The 27362-nt window shown below is 48.4% G+C and overlaps 2 protein-coding genes across 3 annotated transcripts in view; both read left to right on the forward strand.

Moving 5' to 3' along the window:
* LOC120397082 (serpin B3-like) overlaps window positions 1–27362 on the forward strand; it is a 151312-nt gene that overhangs the window by 11755 nt on the left and 112195 nt on the right. The gene's annotated exons all lie outside the window — the stretch shown is intronic.
* LOC120397083 (serpin B4-like) lies at window positions 17413–26868 on the forward strand. 2 transcript variants are annotated; one of them, XM_039522552.1, is made up of 7 exons: window positions 17413–17591; window positions 19920–20042; window positions 20689–20832; window positions 22704–22821; window positions 23617–23759; window positions 25233–25388; window positions 26436–26868. In XM_039522552.1, the coding sequence occupies exons 1-7, from the start codon at window positions 17424–17426 to the stop codon at window positions 26838–26840; spliced, it is 1257 nt and encodes a 418-aa protein (XP_039378486.1). In that variant the 5' UTR covers window positions 17413–17423; the 3' UTR covers window positions 26841–26868. The 2 variants fall into 2 exon arrangements, with proteins under 2 accessions (XP_039378486.1, XP_039378487.1); XM_039522553.1 differs by having other exon boundaries at window positions 19920–19979; window positions 20704–20832.

A 27362-nucleotide genomic window follows, 5' to 3' on the forward strand; every position in this document is an offset into this window, starting at 1 on the left:
ACCACCAAACAAAGGAAAAAAATGTTACCTAGTGCAAAATGCTAAATCCCTATGAAAGTTTTTAACCTCCTGCACATCAGAAGGGGCTATCCAAAACTGAATGGGCCAGTGTGAGATATCAGAGTACAAAGACTTTGCTAATTGCCCCTGCACACCCATGAAGAGGCTACATGCAAAAGGGCTCATCCGATCAGCTTGAATTCTGGAAGAAGGAAATACGTTTGCTTGCTTTAACCTTGTAAAAACCCTCTCATTTCTTTTCTTAGTTAATAAGTCTTTAGCTAATTACTAGGATTGGTGTTTGTCTTTGGTGAAAGATCTAAGGTACTAATTGACTTGGGGTAAGTGACACAAAGAAGAGGTGGGGGCCTGGTTTTAAGACCAACACATTTGAAGACATATGAAACCTAACAGGCCACAAGGGGCTGGAGGAAATGGTCACAGCTCCCTAGTGGGTTATGTACTAGTAACCGGTGGCCCTAGCAAGTAAACAGAAAAGTCAGGCCATACGCATTTCAAATTTGGCACTCTCATTCAATGCAGACTGTCAGTGGCGCAAGAACATTTTTAGTAGTGGGGTTGCTGAAAGCCCAGCCCCTTTACCCGTCTGCCCCCTGCCCCTGAGGATGGGGGGACCTGGACAGAGGTAAGAGGGCCAAGGCCACAGTGGGGGGCAGGGGTGGGGCCAGGATAGGAGGCTGGTAGCAGGGCCTCAGGTGTGGGGCCAAGATCAGAGCGCTGGCCGTGGAGCTGGGCATGGGGACAGTGGCCAGGGACCAGGGCTGGCGACTGGGGCCCCAGGAGCAGAGCCCCAGCACGGGAACAGGAGTGGGGTGGGCCCTGGAACCAGAGGCCTGGGACAAGGGTGAGATGAGGGGTTGGGGAGCAGAGTGTGGGTGGAGAGCATAGGTGTGGGAAACACTCCCAGGTTTTATGCATGGAGCCCCACAGCACCTCGCAGTACCCCTCACTTCCCACACCTGTGCATACTGTTGACATTGATGTCCCAGTATTTCAGTACCTCAAGTGTAAAACGGGGAGATCGTCATCTCACTGTGGTGTTGTGGCCTCATTACCATTTGGGACGCACTCAGCTGCTACTGTGATGCGTGCCACCAGGGGCGGCTCTAGCAATTTCGCCGCCCCAAGCACGGCGGCACGCTGCGGGGGGCGCTCTGGCGGTCGCTGGTCCCATGGCTCCAGTGGAGCATCCGCAGGCGTGCTTGCGGGAGGTCCACCGGAGCCACCTGCCGCCCTCCCGGCGACAGGCAGAGCGCCCCCCTCAGCATGCCGCCCCAAGCACGCGCTTGGCGCGCTGGGGTCTGGAGCCGGCCCTGCGTGCCACAGAAAAGCTCATAAGGAAGTTAATAATTCTGTCTTCAGTGCTGTGTTTGAATGGTGTGCAGTAAATAAAGGTGGGGGCCACATATTTAATGCAGAAACATAATAGATGCTTGTTTACTTAGTGCTGTCCATCCTGTGCACTGAATGAGGCAGCAGACCTGTGGAAAAATGTTATTGGGTAATTAGAAACTGTAGCATGAAGAACAGACATCTTAATTTGGGACTTTCCTAACTCTTGCGTGCTTGACTTTACAATCTTCATGTTCCTTTAACATAGCTTTGTGTGTGCAAACATAGCCAGGTTTTCTTTAAAAAAAAAAATTAAAAAAAACCCAAACCAAACCCCCAGCAATTCCATCCTGTGGAACCGTACTGACTCCCATCTGGTTCACCAACTGCACTGCAACTCCAAGAAGGCATCACAGCAGGCTTTTGGAATAAGAGTTTTTCAGCTGGAAACCAAAATATTTTAGGTTTGGGGCTAGGACATAAAGTCAACATTTTCTGCACAAAGCAGGCATTTTTTGTAAAATCTTTTTGTCAATGTCACAGCCCCAGTCAACATCCCTCTGGGGTTAGACTACTTGATACCCCTTGGAAGTGGTCTCAGCCCGATGGCCACTGCTGAACCCCCACAAGCAAGCTCACCTTCTCCTCAGCTCCACCCTCCCAGTGGGGATTCTGGTTTACAATTTAACTCTTCTTGGAACCCTTGAGGACGCCAATAAGACACTTTGCAGAGGGATTTCTAAACCAGTCCAGTATTGCCAATCCTCAGGGCTCAAAAATCACGTCTGTCCCACACGCCAAAGAGTTTTAAGGGGGGGGGGCGGATTATTTTGTATTTATTTTAATCCATGTTTTGATATTTGACCTCTCTTTGCTCATCCCGTGTGTGTGTGTGTGTGAGAGAGAGAGAGAGAGAGAGAATTAGCATTGCCAACACTCCCATATTTATTAAAGTGATTTTCATCCCTGCTGCAGGAACTCTCCTGCCTGTCCCCCAACCCCCATCAGAACTGCTCACCCCCAGGCTTCCTTCTGCACTCTCTGCAGCTCCTGGGGCTCTTCACTCCTCTCTCCCTGGGAAGGGGGTTTCCAGCAGGTCCTCCTTCTCCCCCTTGTAGGCTAGGGACTGGTATGGGGGGGGCTTTAATCCCCTGCTGCCCTTCCCCGGCCAGGAGTTGCAGGGGGAGGGGAGGAGCAGAGGGGTCATCCCCATTGCTCACAGGGGGAGGGGGAGCTACCCCAAGATGCAGGGCTCTTTCTGCTCTCTCCCCATCTCCCTCTCTGAAGCCTGGTCTACACTAGGCGTTTAAACCGGTTTTAGGAGCGTAAAACCGATTTAACGCCACAACCATCCACACTAGGAGGCACCATATATCGATTTTAATGTCTCTTTAAACCGGTTTCTGTACTCCTCCCTAACGAGAGGAGTAACGCTAGTATCGGTATTAACATATCGGATTAGGGTTAGTGTGGACGCTGATCGACGGTATTGGCCTCTGGGAGCTATCCCACAGTGCACCACTGACCGCTCTGGACAGCAATCTGAACTCAGATGCAGTGGCCAGGTAGACAGGAAAAGCCCCGCGAACTTTTGAATATTTCCTGTTTGCCCAGCGTGGAGCTCCGATCAGCACGGGTGGCGATGCAGTTAAAAATCAAAATAAAGAAAGAGCTCCCGCATGAACCATGCGGATGTGATCGCTGTAAGGGCAGGCAAATCTGTTCTATCAGTGCTCCGTTACAGAAGACGAAATTCAAAATCATTTTTAAAAAATCTCCAGACACTGCTGCGTGACAAACGTAACGGAAAGCCCAAGAATCAAATGGACGCTCATGGACTGGAGGACTCAAGCTATCCCACAGTTCCAGGGCCGCCCAGAGAATTCCGGGGGCCCGGGGTTTTTGGCGGTGGGGGGCCCCCGCTCAGGGGCAGCTCTAGACCCCAGCGCGCCAAGCAGGCGCGTGGGGGGGCGGCATTTGGCTCCGCTTGAGCTCCCGCAGGCATGCCTGCGGCAGGTCGATCGGAGCCCGGGACGAGCGGACCTGCCGCAGGCATGACTGCGGCGGGTGCCGTGGTCCCGCGGCTCCGGTTGACCTGCCGCAGGCATGCCTGCGGGAGGTCCAGCCGAGCCGCGGGACGAGCGGGAAACACTCCAGGGGCCCCGGAAAACACTCGTGGGGGCCCCTGCCGGACGCGGGGCCTGGGGCAAATTGCCCCTCTTGCCCCCCCCCTCTGGGCGGCCCTGCACAGTTCCTGCAGTCTCCGAAAAGTATTTGCATTCTTGGCTGAGCTCCAAATGCTTCTAGGGTCAAACACAGTGTCCACGGTGGGTCAGGGCATAGCTCGGCAATTTACGCACCCCCCCACCCACCCCCAGAAGTGAAAGGGAAAACAATCCTCTCTTGACTCTTTAACATGTCACCCTATCTTTACTGAATGCTGCAGATAGACCCGATGCTGCAGCACTGAACCCCAACATCCTTGCTTCGCCCCGCCATGGGTGGCTGATGGTGCAATACGACTGGTACCCGTCCTCATCATCAGCCTATTGGCAAAAGGGGCAGTGCAAAAGGACTGGTAACCATGATGACCAGCATCTGTTAGGTCGATCAAGGGCGCCTGGTCCTAATTTTTCATGGTAGATGGTGCAATATGGTTGATAACCATCATCGTCATAGAAACAGGGGGCTGAGCTCCATCAGCCCCCACCCTTCATGTGTAAAGAAAAGATTCAAGTGCCCCTGAACTAGCAGAGGGATGCTGGGCTCCTCTCCTACACACTCCTTACTGTCCTGTCTGGACTATCATAGCAGCTGGAGGCTGCCTTCCACTCATATCTCACTAACAAATCACTGTGTCTTATTCCTGCATTCTTTATTACTTCATCACACAAGTGGGGGGACAATGCTACGGTAGCCCAGGAAGGCTGAGGGAAGAACGGAATCAACAGGTGGGGTTGTTGCAGGAGCACCCCCTGTGAATAGCATACAGCTCATAATTTCTGCAGGATCTGACACAGATCAGCTGTGCTCTCTGGTTCTATGATACACTGGTTCTCTAGTACACTTGCCCATATTCTAGGCAGGACTAGGGGACTTGCCCATATTCTAGGGGACTTGCCCATATTCTAGGCAGGACTGATTCTATTTTTAGATACCAAAAAGGAGGGATTGACTCAGGGAGTCATTCCCAATTTTGGCTTTTGCGCCCCTGGCTAAGAGCAGCCAGGGGCACTTATGACAGCAGCAAACGGAACAGTGCAAAAGGACTGGTAGCCACAATCATCTTATTACCAATTTATGGTATGGTAGATGGTGCAATATGGCTGATAACCATCCCTGCTATCATGCAAAAGCAAAAGCATGCTGCTGTGTAGCGCTGCTGAATCGCCTCTGTGAGCGGCATCTAGTACACATACGGTGACAGTCACAAAAGGCTAAACAGGCTCCATGATTGCCATGCTATGGCATCTTCCAGGGCAATCCAGGGAAAAAAGGCATGAAATGCTTGTCTGCCGTTGCTTTCCCAGCGGAAGGAGTGACTGACGACATTTACCCAGAACCACCCGCGACAATGAATTTCTCAACCCGGAAATTCAAAGGGGCGGGGAGGAAGCGGGGAGGCTGCGGGAACTATGGGATAGCTACGGAGTAGCTACCCACAGTGCAATGCTCCAGAAATCGACGCTAGCCTCGGACCGTGGACGCACACCACCGATTTAATGTGTTTAGTGTGGCCGCGCACACTCGATTTTATAAAATCTGTTTTACAAAACCGGTTTATGCAAATTCGGAATAGTCCCGTAGTGTAGACGTACCCTGAGAATGGAATCAGCTCCTGAGGAGAGGGGCAAGTGAGCTCTGCCTGATTCATGCAGTAGCTCTGCTTTGCTACTGTTCCCTAGTGGGGAAAGCAGCCTGGCTGTTTTCCCCCTAGGCAGAGCTAACATTCACCAGAAAGCTGGAGTGTTTTATGTTGTCACTAGACTGGCTGCAACCCCAGCCCAACTGTTGTGAGTCAGGGAGATATCAGGAAAGTTGTCAGCTCTGCAATCACACTTACTTTTCAACAGCACAAGCAAGGTACACATCCATGCAAAATACAGAACACTTGAATGTCATTTCTGTCTCAGTTTCCTCATCAATCTGGAATTTCTGGGCTCCAAGTCCTTTTTCCTGCATGTCACTCCACCAGCACAGGCTTCTCTTTCTCTTCTGCTTGGTGAGAGCGAGCAGGTGGTGCTCCAAGCAGTCCTGATCTTTTGATAACTTCCAGTCCCCTCTACTGTGGGAAACCTTGTGGTCAGCCTCAAGTCACTCCCTCAGGAGATCAAGATCCCACATCATGTGGTTTGTGGACCTGCAGTCCTGACTTGAATAACTGGCTCTAAGTAGGCTATTGCCCTGCCTCCCCTGGTGTTCTGATGTAGATTGTCACTAAGTTTCATCAGATTCAGAGGCACACACCCAAGCACTACCCCCCATTCTTATCATGATTAGTATGGTGAAAGAATTACAGCACAACATCCATAAAACAATAACAAAGTTACCTTGCCTCCAGATTGAGCAAACAACGGCCGAGTCCCTGAGCAATCTGAGAGCCTCCTTTCTTTTAGAGAGAGGTAACACAATTCCAACAACCTTCTCCGCAGGATTTAAACAAAGTCTTCAGCTTCCATTTCTTTCAGGGAAGAGATATGGGAAAAGTTCCACACAATATTTAACGAAGTCTCCAGTTCCTTCTTCTTTCACAGAAAAGATATGAGGAAATTCCAAACAGACCTTAAACAAATTAATGAGCATCTTAGAAAAAGCCCCTCTGTAGCCCATCAGTTTTGTACTCTTAGCTAGCCAACATCAGATCCCAAAAGCTAACTTCTTCCATGTACCTGCCCCAGCCTGGCTCCCTGGGTCGGGAGGCCAATCAGTTCCAGCTGTTTTCTGACTCCCTGCATCAAACCTTATCCTGGAGTTTCCTGATGCAGCTTCTTCTGACCTTCCTGAGCCTCAGGGGGCTAGCAAAGTATACTTCTTACACAAGAATAATTATTATTTGCCTAGCAGGGACCTCCATTTTGTTAGAAATACATTAAAAAGTAAATACCCCATTGTGAAAGAATGATATATATATATAATATATATATACATATATACACATTTAAATTTCTTCAAAATATAACAAAATTCTAGAGTTTTGGTTAAATTGGACAAGCCCTTGCAGCAACAGTAAGAAGTGCAGCAGCTTAAGTAGCTCAGCTAGCATAGTCCACACCTCAAATGGATGCTGAAAATTGGAATACGTTCAGAAAAGAACTACAAGAAAATATTTTGAGGTCTGGAGGACATACCACATTGTGAGAGATTTAAGGTCCACCTGGTTAGTTTATCCAAGAGAAGGTTTAGAATTGACTTGATCACAGTCTACATCTACCTACATGGGTAAGATTCTCCATCACAACATCTTTAAATCAAGACTGGTGGTTTTTCTGAATGATATGCTATACATAGCTCGGACAGAAGTTATGGGCTTGATGAATTTAATGGGAGAGGTTCTTTGGCCTGTGTTATGCAGGAATCGAACTAGATCAGTGTTTCCCATGTAGTGGGCCATGGAAGGTTACAGAATGGTTATCACGCCCAGGGCCAGAACTGGCCTAGACAAACATATACCTCTCCCAGCCCAGCAGGTGTGGAGAGGAAGCCCTGAGGACAGAGCAGGCTTGGAGAGCAGGCCTGCCCCTTGCTCACCCCACAGCAGCTGGGGCAGGCTTTCTCTCCAAATTCTGTCCCTGGTGGCTTCCCTCCACACCAAGGTGGGATTAGGGCTCCGGAGCCAGGCAGAGGGTGCACATATGTAAAAGACGGTTACTCAGCGTAGTAACTGTTGTTCTTCGAGATGTGTTGCTCCTATCCATTCCAGTCAGGTGTGCGCGCCGCGTGTGCACGGCTCTCCGGAACATTTTTACCCTAGCAACTCCGGCGGGCCGGCTGGCCCCCCCTGGAGTGGCGCCGCTATGGCGCCTGTTATATACCCCAGCCGGCCCGTCCGCTCCTCAGTTCCTTCTTGCCGGCTACTCCGACAGTGGGGAAGGAGGGCGGGTCTGGAATGGATAGGAGCAACACATCTCGAAGAACAACAGTTACTACGGTGAGTAACCGTCTTTTCTTCTTCGAGTGATTGCTCCTATGCATTCCAGTCAGGTGAATCCCAAGCCTTACCTAGGCGGTGGGGTCGGAGTGAGACGTCGCGGAGTGTAATACTGCGGAGCCGAAGGCTGCATCGTCTCGTGATTGCTGCACCAACGCGTAGTGGGAAGCGAAGGTGTGGACAGAAGACCAGGTAGCCGCTCTACAGATGTCCTGGATGGGGACATGGGCCAGGAAGGTGGCCGACGAGGCGTGCGCTCTCATCGAGTGAGCAGTGAGGCGGCATGGTGGCACGCGAGCAAGCTCGTAGCACGTCCGAATACATGCCGTAACCCATGAGGAAATTCGCTGCGAGGAGACCGGCTCGCCCTTCATGTGGTCGGCGACTGCTATAAACAGCTGGGTTGAATGTCGGAAGGGCTTCGTCCGCTCGATGTAAAAGGCAAGCGCCCGGCGGACGTCCAGGGTGTGCAGCTGTTGCTCCCGAGGTGAGGCATGCGGCTTCGGGAAGAAGACCGGGAGGAAGATCTCCTGGTTAAGGTGGAAGGCCGACACCACCTTAGGGAGGAAGGCCGGGTGTGGTCGAAGCTGCACTTTGTCTCCGTGGAAGACGGTGTATGGTGGACCAACCATTATAGCACGGAGCTCAGAGACTCGTCTCGCTGATGTAATTGTAACGAGGAAGGCTGTCTTCCAGGAGAGGTAGAGCAGAGAGCATGTGGCCAGAGGCTTGAAGGGCGGTCCCATAAGCTTGGCCAGAACGAGGTTCAAATCCCAGGTCGGGGCAGGACGCCGCACGGGCGGGTACAAGTGGTCCAGGCCTTTAAGGAAGCGGGAAACCATCTGGTCGGAGAAGACGGACCGACCTCCCGTAGGTGGACGAAAGGCGGACACAGCTGCCAGGTGTACCCTCAAGGAGGTGACCGCCAGACCCTGCTCCTTAAGGTACCAGAGGTAGTCCAGGATGGTAGGGACAGGGACTACGAAGGGATTGAGGCCTCGTTGGTCACACCAGAACGTGAACCGCTTCCATTTTGCAAGGTAGGTGGAGCGAGTGGAAGGCTTTCTACTCTCTAGCAGGACTTGCTGTACCGCCGCCGAACAGTCCCTCTCCGCGTGGGTCAACCACGCAGGTACCAAGCTGTAAGATGGAGGGACTGCAGGTTCGGGTGGTGGAGTCTGCCGAAGTCCTGAGTGATGAGGTCCGGCCACAACAGAAGGGGGATGGGATCCCGAATGGAGAGCTCGAGCAGCAGGGTGTACCAATTCTGCCTTGGCCAGGCCGGAGCGATGAGTATGACATGGGCTCTGTCCCTCCGCAGCTTCTGCAGCACTCGGTGTACGAGCGGAAACGGAGGGAAGGCATAGAGGAGGTGATCCTTCCAGGAGTAAAGGAAGGTGTCCGACAGGGAGCCCGGCGAGTGACCCCGGAACGAGCAAAACAGATGGCACTTCCTGTTCTCCTTGGACGCGAATAGGTCTACTTGGGGAAACCCCCACCTCCGGAAGATTGTGTGCACGACATCTGGACGGAGGGACCACTCGTGGGAGAGGAACGACCTGCTGAGATGGTCGGCCAGCGTGTTCTGCACTCCCGGAAGAAAAGACGCTTCCAGGTGAATTGAGTGGGAGACGCAGAAGTCCCACAGGAGCAGTGCTTCCTTGCAGAGGAGGGAGGAGCGGGCTCCGCCCTGCTTGTTCACGTAGAACATCGCTGTCGTGTTGTCCGTGAACACTGTCACGCAGCGGCCCTGCAGGCGGGTGCGGAAGGTGTGACACGCCAAACGGATCGCTCGCAGCTCGCGGATGTTGATGTGCAGAGCGAGCTCTTGGGGTGACCAAAGACCTTGGGTGTGAAGGTCGCCCAGGTGAGCCCCCCAGCCGAGCACTGAGGCGTCCGTGGTCAGAGTGGCAGATGGGCGAGGAGGGTGGAACGGGACTCCCGCACACACAACGTCTGGGTCTAGCCACCAGCAGAGGGACTCGAGGGTTGGCTTGGTGACCGTGACCACCATGTCGACCGGGTCTCGATGCGGGCGGTACACCGACGCTAGCCAGGACTGGAACGGGCAAAGGTGGAGCCGCGCGTACGCAGTGACATATGTACAGGATGCCATGTGGCCCAGGAGGCGGAGGCAGGATCGCACCGTCGTGGTAGGAAAGGTGACGAGGTCTTGAATAATGGAGACCAGTGTCTGGTGCCGAGAGCGCGGTAGGCAGGCCCTGGCCAACTTGGAGTCGAGAACCGTTCCAATGAACTCCACCCGCTGCGACGGAATTAAGGAGGACTTCTCGGCATTGATGAGAAGACCAAGCCGGTGAAATAGAGACAGGATTTCTGTCATCTGGTCCATTACCAGCCGCCGAGACGTTCCGCGAACCAGCCAGTCGTCGAGATATGGGTAGATGTGTATCTGACGACGGCGGAGGGCTGCGGCAACCACTGCCATGCACTTGGTAAACACCCTCGGTGCGGTGGATAGGCCGAATGGCAACACTGCGAACTGGTAGTGTGCGTTGTTCACCACGAAACGCAGGTAACGTCGATGGGGAGGGTAGATCGCGACATGGAAGTACGCGTCCTTCATGTCGAGGGCGGCAAACCAGTCTCCCGGATCCAGAGAGGGAATGATGGTCCCCAGGGTGACCTTGCGAAACTTGGGCTTGAGCAGATATTTGTTCAGCTCTCGAAGTTCCAGGATAGGACGTAGCCCTCCTTTCGCTTTGGGGATGAGGAAATAACGGGAATAGAATCCCCTGCCCCGCCTGTCTTGAGGCACTGCCTCTATGGCACCCACGCTCAACAGAGACTGGACCTCTTGAAAGAGGAGTTGCTCATGAGAGGGGTCCCTGAAGAGGGACAGGGAGGGCAGGTGGGAAGGGGGGGGCGAAACAAACTGAAGGCGGTATCCCGACTGGACTGTTTGAAGCACCCAGTTGTCCGTTGTCTATTCGGACCACGCCGAAAAGAAATGGGAAAGGCTGTTGTAAAACAAAAGGGTAGGATCCGGTAGGGAGAGTGATCGGCCGTCCCCGGGCGTCCCATCAAAAGGCCTGTTTGGACCCTTGAGGGGCCTTGGAAGGGGCCTGGGCCTGGTTGCGTCTGCTGCCAGATGGTCGACGGCGATTTAGGCCAGGCTGCCTGGTGTTGTAGGGACGGTACCGTGGCTGGGCGAAAGGCCGGGAGGGTTGCAGCCTGAAGGACCTGCGCTGTGTTGCCGGTTTATGCATCCCGAGAGTGCGGATGGCTATGCGACCGTCCTTCAGGGTCTGGCTCCGGGAATCAGTTTTTTTGGAGAACAGGCCCTGAGTATCAAAAGGCAGGTCCTGCAGCGTGTACTGCACCTCCGGTGGTAGGGTGGAGGACTGCAGCCAGGAGATGCGCCTCATAGTCACTCCTGAGGCCAGGGTCCTTGCTCCCGAGTCCGCGGAGTCAAGAGTGGCCTGGATGGAGGACCTGGAAGATTTTTTCCCTTCGTCCAACAGTGCCGAGAACTCCTGGCGGGAGGCTGTTGGGAGCAGTTCTGTAAACTTCGCCAGGGACACCATGATGTCATAGGCGTACCTGGCGAGGAGAGCCATCTGATTGGCGATCCGAAGTTGCAGGCCGCCCGCAGAGTAGACCTTGCGGCCCAACAGATCCATCCGCCTCGCCTCCTTAGACTTCGGCGCTGGGGCGGGCTGACCATGCCTCTCCCTGTCGTTGACCGACTGGACGACCAACGAGTCTGGGGTCGGGTGAGTATACAAATACTCATATCCCGTGGGGGGGACGGAGTACTTTCGCTCGACCCCGCGGGCAGTAGGAGGGACGGACGCCGGTGACTGCCAGATTGTCGTGGCGTTCTTTTGGATTGTACGGATGAACGGTAAGGCCACCCGTACTGGAGCCTCCGCTCCAATGACGTTCGTTACTGGGTCCTCGTCCTCCTGGACCTCCGCCACGGGGAGATCGATGGCCTTTGCCACGCGGCAAAGCAGGTCTTGGTGGGCCCTTAAGTCTATTGGTGACGGATCTGTGGCAGATGCTCCCGCCACCGCCTCGTCTGGAGACGACGACGAGGATAAGCCCTGGACTACAGCCTCCGTAGATGGATCTTCTAGCGGTTGGTCAGCTGGCTCGGGCTGAAGGTGCCTCTGGGGGTCAGGCGGTATCGAAACCGAACCCGGTGGCGAAGGGGGCGGTCGACTTAAGGTGGCCTCTGGTACTCTGCGCTCGGAGGCAGGGGCCCTTGGGGGGACAGGCACCCCCTGAGTCTCGTATTGGGCCCAGGGGACCCAGAAGCCCCACTGCTGTGCACCCTGAGGTTGACCCTGTAGAGCAGGCGGGAGGTGCCCGTTGCTGCCTGCCCCAGACGCGACCGACACGGGGCGAGATGGCCAAGGGGGTGCAGAGGCGCTGATGGACTGCGCCGTCGAAAGTGGCAGCCTGTCCCCGGACGGTGCCGAGGATCGGTGCCGGTCATCACGGTACCGGGATGGTGACCGAGACCAATGTCCGCCGCGGTGCCGGGAGCTCGACCGGGATCTGGACCGGCGGTGCCGGAAGCGGCTGCGAGAGTCACGGCGCCGGGAAGCGGACCTCCGTCGGTGCCGACGCGAAGGCGATCGGGACCTGGATCGACGCCGGGAGTGCGACCGGTACCGTGATGTTGAACGGTACCGGGACTGTGACCGGCGTTGAGACGGCGACCGGTACTGCGATGGCGAGCGGTGCCGGGATCTGGAGCGGTGGGACGGTGACCTTCGATGGGACCGGGAATGAGACCGGGACCGGGAGCGCCGTCTGTGCCGTCCGTCCGGAGAAGGGGGCCGAGTCATCATCGCCGGCTTCCCCGCCGATACAACAGCCCGCACCGGCGGTGCCAGGGGCCGGAGGCTCGGTGCCTCTGTGAGCTCTATGAGCTCCCGCGCTGTTGAGAAAATCTCAGGCATGGATGGCAGCTGCAGCTCAACCACGGTCGGCGCCGGGGAGCATGGCGGTGCCGGACTCGACGGCCCTTGCGCCGCCGGAGGCAACGGCACGGTGCACGTCCTGTGCACGGTCACAGCCGGTACCGTAGGTGGTGGTATTGGCTGGGCTTCTTGACCCTGAGCGTGGGTCTTTGCAGCTGCCTTCAACGGCTTACGCTTCCTGGAAGGCGAGAGGGAGCGGTGCCGGGTCGCCGGTGCCGCTGGCTGAGGTCGGGGAGCCTCGGTGCCGGAGCGGCTCGGGGCCGCCGGTGCGCTACGCTCCGATGAAGCCCTCGGTGCCGGCGCGGTTGGTGCCGGGGGCTGGAGCGATGCCTCCATCAGGAGCTGCTTCAGGTGAATGTCCCGCTCCTTACACATCCGGGGCTTAAATGCCGAACAGATAGGGCACTTATCTGTCCTGTGACTCTCCCCGAGGCAATGGAGACAGGAGTCGTGCGGATCCCCCACTGGCATGTGCCGCTGGCAAGATGCGCAGGGCTTAAAGCCCGGTGCCTTGGGCATGAGCCTGCACTGGTAGAGGAAAAGGGGGGGAAACCCCCCCCTTATCCTAATCCTAAAACTATCTAACTAACTGAATAAACTATCTACACTAAGTAATGAAAAAACTATGTACAGAAAAAGTAGCGAGAGCTAGGGTTGTGGAGGACAGAGAGCACTCCACAGTTCCAACTGGCCGTCATGGGCGGTAAGAAGGAACTGAGGAGCGGACGGGCCGGCTGGGGTATATAACAGGCGCCATAGCGGCGCCACTCCAGGGGGCGCCAGCCGGCCCGCCAGAGTTGCTAGGGTAAAAATGTTCCGGAGAGCCGTGCACGCGCGGCGCGCACACCTGACTGGAATGCATAGGAGCAATCACTCGAAGAAGAATAATGGATTACCAAAAATAAATAAATAAATAAATAAATAAATAAAAAGAAAGAAAATGCAGTTGGTGGATCGCCTGGTTCAATGTTTGGGAACCACTGAGTTAGATGATCATAATGGCCCCTGGTGGCCTTAAAACTGATAAATCTCTTGTCCAGTCCCATGCCTTGTCAGATCTCTCAGCGATAAAATAAAACACCACTAGATTATCCTATCTCTGTTCTGAGATTATTTATGTGATTGGTGAAAATATAAAATTAAGGTCCCAATCTGACAAAAACGTAAGCACATATACTACTTTATTCATGTGAATTCAATGGGCCTTCTCATGTGAATAAAGTTATGCACATTCACTTTTCCCTAGCTGCACTCTGTTCATTAGTCATGGCTACGGTGGCTCTATGGCAGTGGAGAAGGATTCACAAGGAGCTGAATACACCAGATTTAGGGCAGCTTTGTGTTGGAGGATCAGTGAAAATATACAGCAGAGGTAGCCTCTGACAAATAGTGTCTTATGTTTCCAGGAGTATAAGAATGATAATTATATTTTATGACTAACAAAAAATATCCTATGGATTGCATTCTAATTAGTTATGCAAGATACCGTTAAGCAATAATACATCTAATAATTTCAACATATGATAAAGCCAGTGGGTGTTGCAAATGCTTTATATTCCATCACCTTTGCAAGACACCACACCAAACATCTAGCAAGTTTCAAACTTCCTCTCTACAGCTAGGTAAGCATTTTTTCTATGTACGTTTACAGTCTTAGTTACTGTTATGATTTGTGAAGGGAATATTTGTAAATCCTTTTGCTATATCCAGTCCATTTTAGGATTGCACAGATTAGTCCAGCTGTCCAGAATGTTACATCCCCAGTGGAGCGTGTGCCAATGGTGCAAGGCTGGGGCTCAGGAGTCTATTCCTGACTTTGCCATTATATTCCGGTGTGACTGTGGACAAGACACTTTGGCATCAATTTTAGACATGGGTGTTTAAAGGTAATCACTTAAACCCAAATTTAGGTACCTAAATAAACAGCTTGATTTTCAGAAGCACTGAGGCCCACACATCCAGTTGGTTTAAGGTAAGTTATGGTGCATTTATATCAGTGTAAGAGCAAAATTTGGCTTGCAGAGTTTACAGAAAATGTTGCAGGTGTCACCACTTTCCAAAGCATATCACATTACTACAGATAATCATCAGCTCTTGTGAAATGTGTAATTTGCCAGCTGTTGATGATTAGAAAAGAAATTTTCAGCAATATTCTTACCTTTTCCATAACTAAGCATTTTGCACTAACAATAACACACAAAGTTCTCTTCTCAACCTCAGACGTCAGTAAATCTGTGCATATTTTTGAAAACAGTCTGATATGGAAACAAAATATGTAAGTAAGAAAATCATATTATCATAGAAATGAAGGACTGGAAGGGACCTAAACAGGTCATCCAGTCCAGTCTCCTGCACCGAGGAAGGGCTAAGTATTTTCTAGATCATCCCTGACAGGTTTTTGTCTAACCTGTTCTTAAAAACTTCCAGTGATGGGGTGTCACTTTATGATCTGTTCCACCTTGCATTTTGCTGTGATCCTGGGAGAACCTTTCCTAGCAGGGCCGGCTTTAGGCCTATTCCACCAATTCCCCTGAATCAGGCCCCACGCCCAGTGAGAATCCCTTCCCTGGCTAGAGGTGCCTTTTTAATTTTTACTCACCTGGCGGCGCTCTGGGTCTTCAGTGGCACTTCGGTGGCGGGTCCTTTGCTCGTTCTGGGTCTTCCACAGCGGGTCCTTCAGTGCCACCGAGGAGCACTGGAGCGAGTGAAGGACCCATCGCCGAAGTGCTGCCAAAGACTGGGAGCACTGTCCAGTGAGTACAAGCCCCACATGTTTTTTTACATGTGTTTTTTTTTTTTAGTCATCCCTGCCGGGGGCCCGTAGAAACTGTTCGAATTGGGTCCCGCACTTCCTAAAGCCAGCCCTGTTTCCTAGACCTGGAGAAAAGCTGTATGTGGCTTGAAAGCCTGTCTCTCTCAACAGAATTTGGTCCAATAATAGAGGATACCTCACCCATCTTGTCTTCCTTGCAGTTAGGAAGTTTTTCCTAATGTTAAATCTAAATATCTCTTGGTGCAATTTAAGTCCCTTACTTCTTGTCCTGTCCTTAGTGGCTAAGGAGAACAATTTATCATTCTCCTCATTATAACAATCTTTTACGTACTTGAAGGCTGTGATCATATCCCCCCTCAGTCTTCTCTTCTCCAGACTAAACTAACCCAACTTTTTCAATCTTTCCTAATAGATCATGTTTTCTAGACTTTTAATAATTTTTTTGCTCTTCTCTGGACTTTCTCCAATTTGTCCATATTTTTCCCAAAGAGTGGTGCCCAGAACTAGACACAATACTCCAGCAGGGGCCTTCTCAGTGCTAAGTAGAGTGGAAAAAATATTTCTCTTTTCTTGCTTACAAAATAAAAGGTGATGTTGTATAACACAATTTCAGAGGAATAGTGGATTAGAATTTGGAATTAGATCATCCACATGCATAGTAAAGAATCTCTTCTCAGATGACGGGGACTCACATTCAAGTCCCTGCTCCAACGGCAATTTAATTTACATAAAGTGGAAAAGCTTCAGTGGGAGAGACTCTAGGCCACCTGATAGCCTAGGCCTCATGGTATTTTCCTGAGCAGTGAGAGTTTCAAATTCAACTCACTGTTCCAAATCAGGCAGAGGGGGGAATTGAACATCCCAGCTGAACACCCTCACCTTTGGGCAGAAGTGGTACAGGACATTGCCACCACCTATACATTGGGCTGTAGATAAAGGGGGGCAAACAGCACACCTCCAGCCAAGGCCGGCTTTAGCAAGTGTGGGGCCCGATTTGTACTTACCCGACAGTGTCCTGGGTCTTCGGCGACACTTCGGCAGAAGGTCCTTCACTTGTTCCAGGTCTTTGGCGGCACTCAAGGACCCACTGCCGAAGTCTCGGAGCAAGTGAAGGGCCCACTGCCGAAATGCCGCCAAAGACCCGGAGCGCCACCGGGTGAGTAAAAATTAAAAAGGCACCAGCGTGGGGCCCTCTTAGGTACAGGCACGGGGCCCGATTCCAGGGAATTGGGTGAATCAGCCTAAAGCCAGCCCTGACTCCAGCCACTTAACAAATCTATCCTGAAAATGTATTTTTGGCCCAAACCCTTTTGTAAATTTGTGTCAAATTGGTGAATAGTTTCAGGTCGACCAAGATTATACTTTTTATCAGATAAACTATTTGTCAGAAAAACTTCGCCCGGGTCTTTTTAGCTATTTGTGAAAGTCTTGGAATACTTCCCTGGGAAGAAATCAAGGGTATCCCTTTTCAGAGTTAATGGAGACAGATTAGAGTATAATGTTCCTATCAGTCAACCCCAGCTGGAAAATGAATTGCAATAAATAGATGTTCACACATCTTACATAGTATATTTCTTTTATAATAGAACAAGCTGATTCAGTGATACCTTATCACATATTAATCAGATCATTTTCTACCCATTGTCTGTTGTTGTTACCTAGACATGAGTGGTCAAATTAGGTTCTAATTTACACCTGTGTATATCTGGATTAACTCCTCCAAAGTTACTCTTGATATATCTGGGTGCAAAAGACAGCCTAATGTGGCCCTGATCACATACAAACAGAAATTGGAGTATCCAATAATCCCTCTCAGGAAGCCTGATTTTGAACTCATACTGCTGTAAATCATGCATAACTCCCCTGAAGTAGGATGGGGAAGATGCATCAATATGCTTCATTGCTCCAAGGAACTATGTTGGTAGAACAGTTTACTTCTTGCGGTGTTGTCCATTAGGCACAGGAGTGGAAGAAAATTTCCTGAGTGGAAAACTGAGGATAAGGCTGCTTTCTCAGTGGGAATTCTTTTTCTAAAGGCCTGTATCCCATTCTTCCCACCCTGAGGCTAGATATGTGTGCATAACTAGCAAGAAAGCCATTGAAACCCTCTGATGCAGTAAGAGGTTGAGAAAAAAGACTGTTGAACTCTATTGATTTGGTTTATTTTTTTCTTAGGCAGCTTTTCATTTTCACAATGAGCTCCATCAGTGAAGCAACTACCAAATTTTGCCTTGACTTTTTCAAAGTACTGAATGAAGATCGTCCATCTGAAAATATCATCCATTCTCCTCTGAGTATCTCAGCTGCCCTGGGCATGGTCCTTCTTGGGGCCAGAGGTAATACTGCCACCCAGATGGAAACGGTAGGCAATAATAAGGCATTTGTTTTATTCCTTCATTTTTGTTCAACAATGGCAGACCATTCCCACATGCAATGTCACCTGAGCTCCTCAAGCCTTTTCTTGTAACTCAGGGTATGGCTACACTTGCAGCTGTACAGCTCTGGGAGTTAAACCTGTCTTCGTACAGCTGAGTAGGGAAAGCGCTGCAGTCCACACTGCCAGCTGCCAGCGCACTGTCGTGGCCACATTTGCAGCATCTGCAGCGGCATTGGGAGTGGTGCATTATGGGCAGCTATCCCAGCGTTCAAGTGGCTGCAACATGCTTTTCAAAAGGGGGAGGTGAGGTGGAGTGTGACAGGGAACGTGGGGGAGAGAGAGAGTGGATTTTTGGAGCCTATACTGTGTCAGCTCCCTGCCTTGCAAGTTCTCACCCCCTTCCCCACCCCTCTCTCACTCACTGAAAGCAAACAACAGCTGTTTTTTTTTCCTCACAGACCAGATAAGCAGCCGCTCCGAAACGGCCCCCCACTCCCTCCCGCCCGCCATACTGCTCCTCTCCTCAAGCAAACACTAGCCGTGGGCGTTCCAAAGGGAGCCCCCCTGCCTCTGCTCATTCACAGCAAATAGGAGCTGTGTTTGTTTTTTTTTGATAAGTAGCTCCCAGAGCCCAGAGTTCACAACAAAAAAAAGAGCAGATCCTTCACTTCAAAGGATTATGGGAAGTTTCCGGAGGTCAGTCACTGTGTACTAAGATTAGCGCAGCAGCAGCAGCGCTATACTCTTTATTCCTCTCAGGGAGGTGGAGTACAAGCAGCACTGTAGCCACAGAGATACAGCGCTGTATGTGCCTTGCCAGTGTGGACAGGGAGTGAGTTACAGCGCTGTTGGTGGCTTTATTGCGCTGTACTTCTCAAGTGTAGCCAAGGCCTCGGAGCGGTTTCCTTTTCCATGGGTAATAAAGCCTGCACAAGTACTGCACAAGTAGCAATTGCCCTAGTTAAGGTGAATCATGAATCATGTGTCATCGGTCTTTGAGTACATCAACTGTCATTATTAGAAATTTCAGATGGATCTTTTGCTTTGAAGGCTGGATGTGTGACCCAATACTGTTAGCAGATGTAAAGGGATCTGCACACAAGAGGAATGCAATTAAAAAAAAATCAGGTTCCAGTGATGCCGGCACTGAAGTCAACTGCAAAATTCATGTCCACTTAAATATTGGCAGGAACTAACGCTATATTTGACAAACACTGCATTTGTTGGAATTAAACCTAGCAAACTCTGAAAGCATTTCCATTGGTCTTCAGATTGTTCCTTAAATTTAGGTTTTTTAAAAAATAAGCTTTTATCCAAGATCGCTGCACACCTGCAGAACCCTACTGAATGTATTGCTGTAGTGAAGCCAGACTCAATGGCGCAGCACCTCCTGCTGGTCATCTTGGGAATTAGCTCTTCAGCCTCTGGAGCGCCCTCCGCTAGCCGATGTCTTGCTTGCCTCAGGCCCCGTGTCCCTCCCGGACCCCAGTGCCCTTTATCTCGGGTTCTGCCTCAGCAGTACCCCCACGCTCTGGGTCTCCGGTCCCAAGGGAACCCCCAACCCTCTATGCCCACCTTACCTCAGTGCCTACTGCCAGTCATCATCCAGCTCCTTTTCCCTTGGGCAGACTGAAGTCTGTAACGGCCACTCATCATTGGCAAGGGTTAGGACCAGCTGCCTCTGCCTAACCCTGGGTGGCCCCTCTGCAACCCCTGTACTTGCTTTGGCCTTTAGCAAGGCCCGCGGGCTGGGGATTTGCCAGGCTGGAGCTCCTCAGCTCCGCTTGCCTTTCCCCAGCCCTGCTCTACTCCCAGTACCCTGAGCTCCCAGGCAGGTAGCCAGGTCCCTCCCTCCCTTCCTTCCTTTCCCAGCCTGGCCCTGATTGGCCTCTCAGCCTTTTCTGATTCATTCTCAGCCCCAGCTCTCTCCAAGGGCTGGCTTTTAACCCTTGCTGAGCCGGAGAGGGGTAACTGCCCCACTACAATTGCCCTATTGTACATTGTGTAAAAACTGAATATTATGGGAAAAAGTAGGCTGTGAGTTCCACAATCATAGAAATATAGCTCTCCCTTCTAGTGATTTTAAGTAGTATTCACCAAATGGCTTGCTGATTTTGATGTCAATGGATGGACTAGGGCATCCATTGATAATAGTAGAGAACACCTGCCTTTTGACATCATGATGTCCATCTCCAATAGAAAGGACAGTAGTTAAGACAGAAAACTGAATTTTCTGCGACAAGTTGTTTCACACATTGTCATAAGCAAATCAATGTAGTGTATGACTGATGCAATGTTACATTTCTATTTCAGGTGCTTAACTTCACAGAACTTAGAGAAAATGAAAATCCTGGGACTGGAAGCTCTTCTGAAGCAACAAGAAGTGATGACAATTCAGTGAGCAGTCGCAGACTACCTCTTCCTCCCCAGTGGCCTGTATCTTAGAACAAATCTTAGAGTTGGACAAACTTTGGGGAATTTTCATATGAATTCAAAATTAACAGATTAGAATTATAACATCAAAATGTGTGGGGAGAATGCTGTGGTGAGGGGTGATAGAAGGTATAGGGAGAAGGATAAAAATGTATACAAGGTAGCAAAAAGCAAGGGTTAGGGTTCTTTACTAAAATGTTGTACAATTATATGATTGATTTGTGGATGCACTAATCACAACCGCATTCACAAGTGATCAGTTCATTTTGCATCCTGCTATTTCAGTGGGCTCCTACCATGATCATGAGCACATGTGCATGTATAAATCAGACATACAGAAAACATTTGCAATTCTACTAACCTGAACATTTTTCACTGTTCAACAAATTCGCATGTGTAGTTCTCCATAAGTAACAAGTGGAACATCCCAAAAGAACCACGGATTCCTTAGTCCTTATAACAGGGCTTTTGCTCCATAGATCTCCAGACTATCAGGAACAAGAACAAGTCAGAGAAGGCAAAGCTAGTTAAGTTATTGAATCCGAATAGTTTCATAGAAGAACAATTAAAAAAAACAAAACAAACAATGTCTCTGTCACTCAGCCATTTTCATCAGAAATAAACTATAGAAACTTTGTGTTATTTTGAGGTTCCTGATGCTCAGTGTGATATACCTGGAGGGATTCATTCCCAGTTTCATGACATCTTCTCAGCAATCAACAAACCCACCACTTCTTATGAACTGGCTAATGCCAACAGACTGTATGGAGAACAGACATTCCAGTTTCTTCAGGTGAGTTGCACTGGGGTTCACATTAGTGGCCTGTGATATTGTAGGACCAAAAGAGATGAATGTGGTCTTAGTTCAGTTGATGTCTCATTTCCTGCTGACTTGGATGGGAGTTGTGTCCACTTAGACAAGGGGTGGAGTTGATCCCATGGAGTTACTGAATAGTAGGGCAGAACAGCCAATCAGCTTGAAATAAATTCATCTGGTTCCAGAATGGAAAGTTTGAGAGAACTTCAAGCTAAAGTCTTAGTTACAGGATGTGCTCATTTCCTCCCTGGTCTCAGAGCACTGGAACCTAAGTGCAATTAGGTGTGTTGAACAGCACTGAAAGCAAAATTTCTAAGTGTTTACTATTATTATTTGCATTATTGTAGTGCCTACAGGCCAGGGTCTCCCTGGGCTAGACGTACAAAAATATAACAAAGAGACAGTGTTATGTAAATCTTGCCCTGAAAAGCTGTTTTATGCAGTACATTATTATTACCCAGGTTTGTCTTCAGCTTTGTAACTCTTATTTATATAATTACTTTGGTAAATCAACAGTAAAATAAAGTTAGAGGGTTGCTATAGTAAAAAAAGTAACTGTTTAATCATGGCACCAGATACTCAGATATATATTCAGAGTTGCAGCTGTTTATTTGACTGACAAAATTAAGATTGTAATGCTTTTTACTCTTGTTAGCACTCTAGAAACAACACAGAGATGAGAGAGTGAGCTAGAATTATTCTGGATCATGCATCTTCAATAGAATTGCTAATTATGTTCTGGGGTGAATTATTCCTCCACAGAGTTTCAGGCCACGTTTTTAATCAATTCATTTCTTGTTATTTACAGGGCCTTGCTGTTTGATTTGTTTGAAATTTCATAGGCCCAAAAACTCTTTACAAATCAGTTTTCAAAATCTACTTCTAGTCTGAAATTTCATGTGGAAGTACCATTGCAGTCATCCTTAGTTATCTTAGCTGGTGGGAAAATGAAACATTAAGGGACAATGCTTCAAAGACATTCATGAATGACATATAAATGTACAGTCAGTGACACACTAAGTTAGACAGGGACAGAAGTGACCAGAGACATATAGGAAGTGGACTAGCTAAGAATAGTCCCCCAGCCCTTTGGAGCATGAGCAGGCATTTAAGGACCACAAGAGAACCTGTGACAATCAGATATTCTTGTTACTCAAGAGTGACCTAAGTCTTTGTGTAATAAGAACCTGATGTTCTGTAAATGCCTGCTCATGTGGTTGGGCTGTTAGGGGGATATATGTGTTTATTGCATCTAAACAATAAATAGTAAACGAGCCTCACATAATAAGATTGCATGTGAAAACTCACCACAGCAAAACTACTTAAATCTGGTGAGTAGTCATTATTTTCACAGTAGTAAAACCTAGGTGCCCTAACTAAGGTCAAGGCCCTGTTGTGCTAGAATGTTGTAGAAAAATAGTAAAAGACAGTCCCTGCCCTAAAACTTCCAATATAAACAGACAAGACAGACACTGGGGTAGGAGAAAAGCAGTATCACTATCCTTATTTCACAGATGGGGAACTGAGACACAAAGATTAAATGACTCTCTCAATGTCATACAACGAGTCTGTGGCAGAGTCATTTATCAGCTGGCGGAACTTCAGAAAGGTTCAGTGTTTGGCTGTTTTATGCAAACTGTCCAAACCTACATGGCCCTGTATCCCTACGCTCTACCCAACTGGTCCAGTCCATTCTGCTAGTCCCCACACTGTCTCTAGCATGTACAAAAATTCTTTTGCAGTGTTGCAGAACTAAAAAACAGGCACATTTTATTTTATTTAGAACATCTTTTATTAAAAGACCTGTTTTCTGATGTATTGTTCTGACATTCTCTCTTATTGTACAGCAATACCTATCCTGCATTCAAAAGTTATACCAGGCTGAATTGAAACCATCTGATTTTCTGAATGCTGCAGAGGAAACCAGGGAGCAGATAAATTTGTGGGTTGAAACCTTTACAAAGGGTAAGGACAAGTCAACCATTGGCTGCTATTTCTTGATATTTAATCAAAAGCAGCGAGGTGCTTAAAGTGTACAAGTTGCTTAAAAACCTGGAGCAGTAAAATGTTTCCTAATAATTGCAGCACAGATGTATGGAGCTACAGTGGCAGCTCTCCATGATTTGACCACCTGAGTGACTAAGAGGTAGATCATTAATTTCCATAGAGAAAACAAATTTGAGGAGAACAGAGTAGACAGCAAATGCTGGGACCTAATACAACACCCATTGAAATCACAGGAGTTTTTCTGACAACTTCAGTGGGCGCTGGATGAGACCACCTGTGTGTCTGATTGCATGGAGTTAAGGAATTATCCAATCAGATGCAAGAGGTATTGGGGCAAGGAGGGGGGACCTTGAGAAAGTATCTTGATTTTTGAGCTCCTATAGAGATAACGTAAATGACAGCGCACTACTTAAAATTTGACCTGGAGCCAAGACTAGTCAGGAGAAGCAAAGAATAAAATGGCTACTTTGGGAGATGACATCTGTTCTCCATTTTTCACTTGAGGCACATCAGTGTGTCAGTGTACGTAAGCTACAGAAATGCTGTTTGTGTTGCACTTGTTCTGTGAATAGATAGAGGACTTCAGCCTCTCAGGCCTGTCAGTCTAACATCTTTCATGTGTGTCTAGTATCATGTATATAATCTTACACTCAGGTACATACATGCACTGTACATCTATGTTATTACAACAGAGAAACGGCACTAGTGTTACCAATCTGCCAAAACAAACTAATTTGCCTCCCTTTCTTTAAGGTAAAATCAAGGATCTCTTTGCCCCGGGCACTCTTTCTACTGATACTGTGTTAGTCCTTGTGAATGCTGTCTACTTCAAAGGACAATGGGAAGTGGAATTTAAGAAAGAAAACACCAAAGAAAGACCTTTTCAGATTAACGAGGTAGATTACAGAAATACACAGATCACATCATTGCTCCTATTGTTTTACATGGTTGGCAAATAACAAGGAGCAAACATGGGATGTGTCCCCTTAAATCTAGGGCTCTATTATGGCCTAGGGACCAGCTGTGGGTGTGAAGAGGGATCTGTTTCCCAAAGTTTCTGCTAGGAGAGTGCATCATGCCTGACACAGATACAATGCCTCACAAAGCCACCTGGGGCACAGGGGAAGCCGTGTATAAGAAGCTGAAGCATCTGCCCCCCCTGTGGTCTGTCAGCTCTCCTGGCAGGAGTGGAAGTATTCAAAATATAGCTCTGCTTTCTTCCCAGCCCCTTTGAGGCTGCGGGTGCAGTTAGGTTCACTACTCTTGTAAGGATTTGCATTCATGTGAGCAGAAGGGTACTTCTTGTGCCTTCCCCCACTACACTCCTAATTTGGAGCAGTTCACAATCTGACCTCTAATCATTTTCTTCATAGACCCTTAACTGGTTTGATTGTATTCAGACCTACAATGAGTTGTTCTGGTGCCACATTTACAATGACTGCCACCAAGAGATCCATTTAGTCTGTGTTCAGTTTTCACATTCTGTCACCAGAGGGATCTCCTTCCTCATTAAGGTTGAATATTGAAAGTGGGTTTTTTTAGGTGACATTGTGTACGTTGTCCCTGGGCTACTCCCTCGCCCGCTCCATGTTGTGTGGGCAATGAATGTAGAATAGCCAGCTTCATATTGCTTTAGTTCAGTTTCATCTTCTGTTGGTCACACTTAAGCCCAATGTATCAAAAATAGCTTGGCAACACAGCAGGGAAATATTTGCTTAGCAAAAGGAAAATTGTTCTTAGTGGAACATTCACAAAACACTTTCATGGAAATATTTCTATTGCTTTTAGGTTTTGTAAATTTCTGGGTCAGTTTAACCTGAGAACATGCTTTTATACTGAAATTAAAATTAAATGAAAGATGAAAAGCCTATAGTTTTAACCTTAGCATTGTTCTGAGGTTGGACAAACAAACTGAGGCACACATTATCAGTGGCAGCTTCTGAAAGTGTTGGTCCAAAGAAATAGCATTAACTCTTCTTCTAAACCTTCTATTCATCTTGGGGTGGGTGCGCCTAAGCGCTGGCACAGGAAGATGATAAATGGTATTTCAGCTTTAAAGGAGCAGGGGAGAAGCAGCATGGTGAAATCCTGGATCACAAGGATGGGCTTTATGGGGTTTCCCAGTCTCCCCCTCCATCAGACCTGACTGACCCCTTTCCCTTCAGGCCAAGATAGAGAAAAAACTGTTGAGATGTTTGAAAAGGTTCAAGAGGACTATATGCACCTTTCTTTAGAAGGTGAAAATCTGTCCCTAAACAACCACTGCAGCATTTTGGTCCAAGAGAAGATATAACACAAGGAAAAATGTATTAATACAAGGGGATTTGTTGTATGTATCTCATTTTCTAATTACTTGCCACTGCTTTCAGACTACAAGCAAACCTGTGAAGATGATGTACCATATAGGCAAATATAAAATAGCTACAATCGAGGAGCCTGATTGTCAGGTGCTTGAACTCCCATACAACGGTGGTGACCTGAGTATGTATATACTGCTGCCAAAAGACTATATGGGTCTAACACAGGTAAAGTTACCTATGATGAGATGATAACCTTATAACCAGAATATGAACATGGCAATGTTTTGTGTATCTCTCATCACCTGGACAGACAGTATAGGAGAAAATTACTTTTCTTCCTCCACATTGCAGAGTAGGCAGCATGTTGAATAGTAAATCTGAAGGCAGGCTGCTTATGTTGTTCCTGTGATTACTGAATTTTCAGAACACAAACAATTAGCCAGCCATTTTATTTTCCAAATAGGGCACGGTGACAATGTAATTAATAGCTAATTGCTACATTTTTGTATTATCAACCTTTTGAAATAGTTAATACCCATACAGTCTAAAAATGAATGAATAATAAATGCAAACAATATAGGTAACACATCGGCAGATCCACAAAGGCTGTCTGCCACATATTGCTGCCAGACTTAATATCTGATCCAGTTCCCTAACCCTTCTCCCATACAATTCAATTACAAAATACCCATTGACTTCATTGGTGCAGGATCAAGTTCTTTTACTTTAATGACAGAAGTCTGTCCACTGAAGCTAAAAGTTTCACCATTGACTCCCACTGGTGACCCAGCATTGTGGTCATATTTACATTGGTTATAGACTCTTGTTTTCTTTTTCCAACACTGGACAAACACTTATTTGGAAATATTTAGGGTACAGCTACAGGGAGATAAAAGCTGTTTGGGCTGAGGGGCTAAAAACTGCTGTGCAGATGTTGAGGCTCAGGCTGGAGGCCGCTCTCCAGGACCCTGTGTGGGTGGAGGGTCCCAGAGTTTGGGCTCCAGCCTGAGGTTGAATGTACACACTGCAATTTATCAGCCACGCAGCCTGAGTCAGCTGATGTGAGCAGCTGTTGGCTTTATCCCTTTGTAGTCACACTCTTAGTGTACGTCATGCTACTGAGCCCAGTAGTATTGTAAGAATCATGCCTGATGTGGCTACCACAATGTGAATGAAAAATCACTTTTCCCACCTTCTCACACAGTTCTGTGTTTTGTTGATTTTGATGCATAATCACAAGATTCTGATTCCAATATATCTTTATACCTGTAGCTGGAAAAGGAACTTACCTATGAGAAATTAACAACTTGGAATAACCCTGACCATTTGAAAGAAGATGAAGTGGAGGTATCTCTTCCTCAGTTCAAAATTGAGACAAGCGCTCAACTTAAACAATATTTAGAGGCTTTAGGAATGACCGATGTGTTTCGCCCAGGAGTAGCGGATTTATCTGGAATGGCAAAAGAAGGTGGCCTGTTTGTGAGTCAGGTTGTCCATAAGGCTTATATAGAGGTCAATGAAGAGGGCACTGTGGCAGCAGCTGCAACAGGAGATGAAGTGACTACAACCTCAGCCGGGATACCTGTACAGTTTGTAGCTGACCACCCTTTCCTCTTCTTTATCAGACACCAAAAAACCAAATGCATTCTCTTCTATGGTAGATTTTCTTCCCCTTAAAGGAAAATCTCCAATTAAGACAAGAGAAATCCCAGGCCATGGAACTATAGTACAGAAAATACAACAGAAATGTTATTCTTTTCATTTTCTCTTTTCTTTGCACTGTATCTAGATAGTGACTCCATAGTTATGGGTGAAAATGCACACTATGCTCATGGCAGGACTGTGATACTAGTCTTACCTTGGCTGCTGTTTCCCTCCCGCACAAGCTTGCTTCTGGTTCCTACTTAAAGAATGTCCCACTCTCTCAGCACCTGAGGAAGGGCTCCCCTGCTAAGTTCCAGATCACTAGGAATCTCCTTGAACCAAAGCTTTGATAATAAGTAGTGAAGTAAAGAGCTATGAATTTTATGACTTTTCTTTAGTGAAGTGTTATAGATATATATTGCTTTTGACCCTTTTAGCCCATAAAACTGCAATGCATCTATACAGCTATCAAGTCAAGCATTCAATAATTCGCTACATATTTTGTCATTTTCAGCAGTGACAGGGAAATAAGCCAAACAGAAGTTGAAGACATAC

The sequence above is a fragment of the Mauremys reevesii genome, linkage group 2 (assembly GCF_016161935.1).
Source record: "Mauremys reevesii isolate NIE-2019 linkage group 2, ASM1616193v1, whole genome shotgun sequence".
Lineage (NCBI taxonomy): Eukaryota > Metazoa > Chordata > Testudines > Geoemydidae > Mauremys > Mauremys reevesii.

Excerpts from the sequence above, each read along its gene's own strand:
- LOC120397083 (XM_039522552.1), top strand. The coding sequence starts at position 17,424 with ATGAGCTCCATCAGTGAAGCAACTACCAAATTTTGCCTTGACTTTTTC. Across the intron at positions 20,043-20,688 it reads CTCTTCCTCCCCAGTGGCCT|GTTCCTGATGCTCAGTGTGA; the intron begins GTATCTTAGAAC and ends TGTTATTTTGAG. Across the intron at positions 23,760-25,232 it reads GACCTTTTCAGATTAACGAG|ACTACAAGCAAACCTGTGAA; the intron begins GTAGATTACAGA and ends CACTGCTTTCAG.